This window comes from Sycon ciliatum, chromosome 1, assembly GCF_964019385.1.
Source record: "Sycon ciliatum chromosome 1, ocSycCili1.1, whole genome shotgun sequence".
Lineage (NCBI taxonomy): Eukaryota > Metazoa > Porifera > Calcarea > Leucosolenida > Sycettidae > Sycon > Sycon ciliatum.
In genome coordinates this window covers 3,746,829-3,754,328 of record NC_088643.1, presented here as the reverse complement: position 1 = coordinate 3,754,328, position 7,500 = coordinate 3,746,829, and the positions used below count along the sequence as shown (strand labels likewise).

General features: G+C 46.0%; 1 protein-coding gene across 1 annotated transcript in view; it reads right to left on the bottom strand.

The window, feature by feature from the left end:
* The window catches only part of LOC135810300 (uncharacterized), a gene marked incomplete at its 5' end in the record, with an annotated part of 12,209 nt that extends 4,932 nt beyond the window's left edge, over positions 1-7,277 (bottom strand). Inside the window, 4 exon segments of the mRNA XM_065323793.1 lie at positions 861-942; positions 4,049-4,154; positions 5,528-5,764; positions 7,177-7,277. Coding sequence (XP_065179865.1) covers positions 861-942; positions 4,049-4,154; positions 5,528-5,764; positions 7,177-7,277 — 526 coding nt within the window.
* Positions 7,278-7,500: the final 223 nt, after the last annotated feature.

The window sequence follows — 7,500 nt, the reverse complement described above, 5'->3', positions numbered from 1 at the left end:
TTACCCATTGTGCAAACCCAAGCTGGACACAAATCTATTTCATTCCTTGGTGCTGACCGCTTTAATGCGCTTCCCGGATCCCTTCGCGCTAATCCTATCCCCAATTCATTTTGCCAGGAACTTAACACATTCATTCATCTTGAGCACCCTGTAAGAAGACCTTACAGTCCATTCATTGGAAACTGGCACCCTAACTTTTTGGTGTCTCTCTCACATAGTTGTAGATATCTTGAAAACAAAAGTACATCCTGCATTGTGTGACCTGTGCAATTACTCCTTGCCACATTTGAGGCCAGAAAAGTCCAAGAACAGGGAAATAGAAATTCAGCCAGGTTTTACAAAATTAGGACAGGTATGCCATGGCAAAATGTATGGAGAAGCAGATCCCAAACCCAGATTTTTAAAATTTAAAGTGGGTTTTTGATCCTCAATTTGGCCCAAATCCGACTTTCAAAAGCCAGCGGGCAGGTTTCCGATGAATGGACTGTAGGGTCAGTTGGGAATGCCCAAGAAAAAATAATAAAGTGCAATAAAAAAATGATATGTTCAAATAAACAATGAAATACTGTAAAACATGTAATTTTAGGTGCATTAAAATTTCGGTGCCAGGGACCTGCCAGGTTTCAGGTGTAATTTAGAATTAGGTGACCAGCGATCCCTTCACATACAGTGCATACTCTTGTGCCTTTTAGGTGTATTTTAAATTTAGGTGCCTGGTTCCTCTACCGAAATCACCGAAATTAAAGTTACACCGAAAATTACATGATTTACAGTACACGTAAAGCTGTACATGCCCCAGACCTACTTCACAGCATACATACAGAGCCCGGTGAGAAGTAGCTAGTCTGCGCTGTACGTACCTGCGATGCGGGATGGCATTGTTCATAAACAGTACACCACCTCTCGGCATCTCGCAGGTCACAACGTCACTTTCGTTTACACCTGAGTTTGCGGACAAGAAGATAAGAGGGCGCATCAGCAGCAAAGTAAGACGCAGATTGTAACAAAGCAATACGTAAAGGAAACTTCGGGAACTACACAATTGCTAGCAAGACAAATACCGAGCTAAATGTTAGCATTAGTGTTAATCATGAAATACGTATTAGCTTTGTGGAAGAAAATTGTTCAAAACCACTGCATATCAGTTTTGGTATGTTCTCTCTTTTTAAATGTTATCCTTGGCTTTCCATCCGAGTCTAGTCTGAAAACCTGATGAGCCGTCAACATTTATACAGCCAAACGTTGTCATGTGACGGTCCTTCACACGTTGATGGTTAAACAATACGGGTACCGTATTTCCGCGCATATAAAGCCATGGCGTTATATTCGAATATAAGGCCACCCTCACTTATAAAGCCATGGCGTTATAAGTGAACAAAATTGAATGTGGAGGATTTTGCATCTGGCGTTAAAGGTGAGTTCAGTTCTTTCAGAGAACATACAGTAGCGGTGATTCTCTCTGTACCCATCCCCACTGCCATATGCCACCTTGTACACAATAGGTTCGCAATTTGAAATTTTCAGAGAAAATTGAAAGTACATGGATGCTCGACATGAACGTGCTCCGGTACCGTACGAGTACTCGAAGTTCATACTCTGCCGATTTTTTGCATGTACGCGTCGCGTCACTCACTTTTAGCGCCATGGCGCTAAATCCGAGGCTATTTTCTGTAAAAAATTTGGTCCAAAACAGCGATTTCACCTATAACGCCATGGCTTTCTATGCGCGGAAATACGGTATGGTGTATGGTAACCTGGACCAACTATGGAGCATGGTTGTCTGGACCAGTTATAGAGTATGGTTGTCTGGACCAGTTATTGAGTATGGTTGTCTGGGCCAGTTATGGAGTATGGTTGTCTGGATCAGTTATGGAGTATGGTTGTCTGGACCAGCTATGGAGTATGGTTGTCTGGACCAGTTATTGAGTATGGTTGTCTGGACCAACTATGGAGTATGGTTGTCTGGACCAACTATGGAGCATGGTTGTCTGGACTAGTTACGGAGTATGGTTGTCTGGACCAACTATGGAGTATGGTTGTCTGGACCAGTTATGATTTGTGGTTGTCTGGACCAACTATGGAGCATGGTTGTCTGGACCAGTTATGGAGTATGGTTGTCTGGACCAACTATGGAGCATGGTTGTCTGGACCAGTTATGGAGCATGGTTGTCTGGACCAACTATGGGGTATGGTTGTCTGGACCAGTCATGGAGTATGGTTTTCTGGACCAACTATGGAGTACGGTTGCCTGGACCAGTTATGGAGTATGGTTGTCTGAAGCAACTATGGAGTAAGGCTGTCTGGACCAGTTATGGCGTATGGTTGTCTGGACCAGCTATGATGTATGGTTGTCTGGAGCAAAGATGGAGTATGATTGTCTGGACCAGTTATGGAGTATGGTTGTCTGGATCAGTTATGGAGTATGGTTGTCTGGACCAGTTATGGAGTTTGGTTGTCTGGACCAGTTATGGAGTATGGTTGTCTGGACCAGCAATGGAGAATGGTTGTCTGGACCAGTTATGGAGTATGGTTGTCTGGACCAGGTATGGAGTATGGTTGTCTGGATCAGCTATGGAGTATGGTTGTCTGTACCAGATATGGAGTATGGTGATATGGACCAACTATAGAGTATGGTTGTCTGGACCAGCTATGGAGTATGGTTGTCTGGACCAAATATGATGTGTGGTTGTCTGGACCAACTATGGAGCATGGTTGTCTGGACCAGTTATGGAGTACGGTTGTCTGGACCAACTATGGAGTATGGTTGCCTGGACCAGCTATGGAGTATGGTTGTCTGGACCAGCTATGGAGAATGGTTGTCTGGAACAGCTATGGAGTATGGTTGTCTGGACCAGCTATGGAGTATGGTTGTCTGGAGCAACTATGGAGTACGGTTGCCTGGACCAGTTATGGAGTATGGTTGTCTGAAGCAACTATGGAGTATGGCTGTCTGGATCAGTTATGCAGTATGGCTCTCTGGATCAGTTATGGAGTATGGTTGTCTGGACCACCAATGGAGAATGGTTGTCTGGACCAGCTATGGAGTATTGTTGTCTGTACCAGATATGGAGTATGGTGATATGGACCAACTATGGAGTATGGTTGTCTGGACCAGCTACGGAGTATGGTTGTCTGGACCAGATATGGAGTATGGTGATATGGACCAACTATGGAGTATGGTTGTCTGGACCATATATGATGTGTGGTTGTCTGGACCAACTATGGAGCATGGTTGTCTGGACCAGTTATGGAGTATGGTTGTCTGGACCAACTATGGAGTATGGTTGTCTGGACCAGTCATGGAGTATGGTTTTCTGGACCAACTATGGAATATGGTTGTCTGGAGCAACTATGGAGTACGGTTGCCTGGACCAGTTATGGAGTATGGTTGTCTGAAGCAACTATGGAGTAAGGCTGTCTGGACCAGTTATGGCGTATGGTTGTCTGGACCAGCTATGATGTATGGTTGTCTGGAGTATGATTGTCTGGACCAGTTATGGAGTATGGTTGTCTGGATCAGTTATGGAGTATGGTTGTCTTGACCAGTTATGGAGTTTGGTTGTCTGGACCAGTTATGGAGTATGGTTGTCTGGACCAGCAATGGAGAATGGTTGTCTGGACCAGTTATGGAGTATGGTTGTCTGGACCAGCTATGGAGTATGGTTGTCTGGACCAGCTATGGAGTATGGTTGTCGGACTGGCTATAGGGTATGGCTGGTCAGTGCAGCCGCTAGGCATGGCTGACAGCTACAGCGATGATGAACTGAACTGATAAGGACCAGAATGACGGGTATCAGCACCTGCCACACCGTGTTTGACACGCTTTGATTGATGGATAGCAACTGCTCGATCAAGATACCCCAGTGGTAAACAAACTCGCCAGATCCAATCAAGGTACCCCCCCCCCCACTCCCCTCTAACCCGGTGATAAAATAAACTGTCCAGTTGATCAAGGTCCCCCCCCCCTCTCTAGTGATAAACAAACTGTTCAGAATCGATCAAGGTACCCCCCCCCCCGCCCCAATGATAAAAGAACAAACTAGCTTACCGAGAGTATGCTCCATATCGTTCATGTCACACTGCACGTACCACGTATCGCCGGCGCAGCACGTGTGCTTGGCTGTAACGCCGGACCTGTGTCCACCGCGTAGGACCTGTGCAGGTACAGTGTATGTGTGTATGTGTGTGTGGGTGTGTATGGGTGTATGTGTGTGTGGGTGTGTGTAAGTTACACGTATGCGTGTACATTGTATGAAGTCAGTACAGCAAAGGTACATGATTGTATATGTATTATACGGATGGAGTCAGTACAGCAAAAAAAAAAAAAAAAAAATTCACGGTTCGCGTGAGACTCGGCTGGAAGCCGGGTTTTCCGCATCCGTAGGAACGCCACCACCCTTCAAGGATCAAGGCGCAGATGCAGCTCCTAAAGCGGTGGGAGGTGAGTAGATCAGCTCACCAGCAAGTGGTCAAAGACCGAAAATCCCATTCACTGCATCCATGTTTTCCTCGTGCCAGGCCACGAGTTCCCAATTAACTGTGGGTCGCAGCACGGCTGGAAAAAATCCTTCCGCTTCCAAGCAGGACTTGAACCTGGTACCCTCTGTTTCTCAATCATGGTCTTAGACCATCCCACTATGCCTGCCTGCAGTACAGCAAAGTTACATATAATTCTATAATTCTATGTATGGATGCATGGAGTCAGCACGCGAAGATACGTGTACATAATGCAAACGGAGAACAATGGCATGTCCCTTGATGGGAGATCGAGAAGGTAATTTTGGAAAATTGGATCACGTCTGGAAGAAGAGGAAAACCGCCCGCTTGAAATTGTGCTTGTAAGCTCGCATGCTTCCAACAAGCTTCCAGATTTACAATCATGTAGGTCAATGCATTCATGGGGGTGGTGACGTTTTTACGGATACGGGGAAGTCCGTCTCACTGACTCCGACGCCCCCGGGGTGGCAACTTTTGGCCGGCGAGACAAGAATTCTCTGCCACCATCAAACATGTGACCGTGCAAGAATGGCTTTTCAGTTTCAGAGACAACATGCGTGCCAAAGAGCACAGTAGGCTGCTGCCTTGGGATAGCCACTGCCTTGGGATAGCCACTGAGACAAGGCTTAACCACTTACTAGTACACAGCATGCTACCATAGTTTCCGGAGTATAAGCCACACTAGAGTATAAGCCGGACTGGAGTATAAGCTGCACCCAGATTGTCAGATTGTTTTGTCACGAAATACAAACATCTAACAGCTATGGCCTCGGATGGAGAGCCAAGGATAAATGTTATCGCATTAGCTGATTGCTTAGTAACTGGTGGTGTTAGTGGACATTATAGCGTAACTTGTAGTTCCTTCGTCCTTTTTCTTTCTTGTAAATAATCTAACAGTTACCCTGTGTATCACTGTTAAGTTGAACATTGCAGTACAAGCCGCACCGCGCCGGCTGTTCTGGAGAATTACTGGTGTTCAAAGTGCGGGTAATGCTCTGGAAAAATACGGTAGGAGTGTATGAGCGCGTACCTGGATGCATCCGTTTGTCTGATTTGCGTCGACCAGCGGAATCCAAGCGGTGACCTGAAGCGTGTTTTCGCACTCCGGGTCCAGATAGGCGTTGTCCTGGTGCCAGGGCACGGTGGCTTGCTCCGTGTGCGGCGTCTTGGAGCGCAGGTTCCACACTGGGTGGCCGGCGATGTCGCCGCCGATGAACTGGGTCACAGCGTCCAGCAGCTTCTGACCACTCCAGACGCGCTGGAACTCCTGGTGAACGTCAGCAGCAGGGGAAAAACCCGGGTTACACGTTAGGTTGCACCGGCATACACACATGCACATGAACAGAATGTGAGAGCCTGTAACTGCCGTGTACCCATGCACCCAGGGTCATGACTCATTACCGGTGTGACTTTGAGTGAATACATGTACATTTTTTTCCAAAAGGACACGAAGCCTAAAAAAACAAAAACAAAAACAAAAAACAAAAAAACATACATGTACATTGGACATACATGTACTAGAAATTCTAAGTTGGCTTTCTAAGCCGTTCACTCTAGAACTCATTCACAACAAAAGACAACAACAAGCATAACAGATCCCAAACTCCTCCAACTGATAAAGACAGTGGAGAGCTTGGGCATATCGGAAATTTATCAGATAAAGGCCACGACTATCGAAAGTTCGTATGGCCTTCCGACTGAAAGAGAGCTAAGCGATGATACTATTTTCAAGAGAGTGTGTGTGAGTGAGACAGGGAAGGCGAGAAATGCAGCACAAGGGGCGCAGTACAACAGAAACAAAAGTGGACATGCAACAGAGCCGCTACCATCACGAACTGACAGGGAAGACACATTTACAACGAGTGGCAAGTCACATCACAGATTTCCAGGAAACATATCATGCTGCAGGGCTAGTGATGCAGCGAGTCACACGACCAGCAATGTGACTAGTCATGTGACCTAGCCACATGACTTATCATTTGACTCATCATGTTACTCATCATGTGACTCATCATGTGACTCGTCATGTGACTAGTCATGCGACCAGTCATGCGACTAGTCATGCGACCAGTCATGCGACCAGTCATGCGACCAGTCATGTGACTAGTCATGTGACTAGTCATATGATGAGCCGTGTGACTAGTCATGTGACTAGTCACATGATGAGTAACATGACTAGCCATGTAACTACCCATATAAGGCAACACGTTTTTATTTCTATGTTTCTCGTCACCCGCGCGCATACGATTCAGGAGTCTGGAAGAAAAAAGAAAAAAACTGTGCTGCACTGACTGTGCATGTGGGGACCAGCACACTCATGCACATGTACATAATATGGCCTGGCCTGCGCGACACATGATGCAAGGACGGCATTTTTTGTGCGCAATCTAGCTGCACATGCACAGATTTGTGACAGAAGCTCCTACCACATACTAGTTGCTAACTATGGATGCTATTTTGCATGGTGTATTGGTGGATTTTAGTGTGAACAAAGGTCTAATAAACTTTTTTTTATTTTTCGGTCATTTTTTTTATTTTTTTTCCACCTCTCGCATTCGTTTTTAGATTTTCAGGTGACGAGAAACATAGAAATAAAAACGTGTGGCCTAACTAGTCACGTGACCTAAAAATGAGGTAGAACAGTCTGAAACCAGGGTTACAGTAACTGTTGCAGCTTGCCTTGGGTAGGACTCCGGCCTTGTGAATGAGAACGGAGGCTCCCTTAAACTGCTTCTCCAGCAGCCAAAGACGGGTGCTGACCGGCGCTGATTCACATTTGTCTACGGCAATCAAAACAACCGTGAAACGAAAACGACAGATCAGTGCATGGTGGTCACGGCCATCTAACAACTACTATCTCGGTGCTGAGGAAAGTTCTGTATGAAACGAAACTGCCATGATTGAATGCACTGGTTAAGTGATGCGTATGCTGGTGGTTACATGTAACCCCAATACTGGCAATAGCGGAGACATGTCAGATAACAGTACATGTACATTGTAACG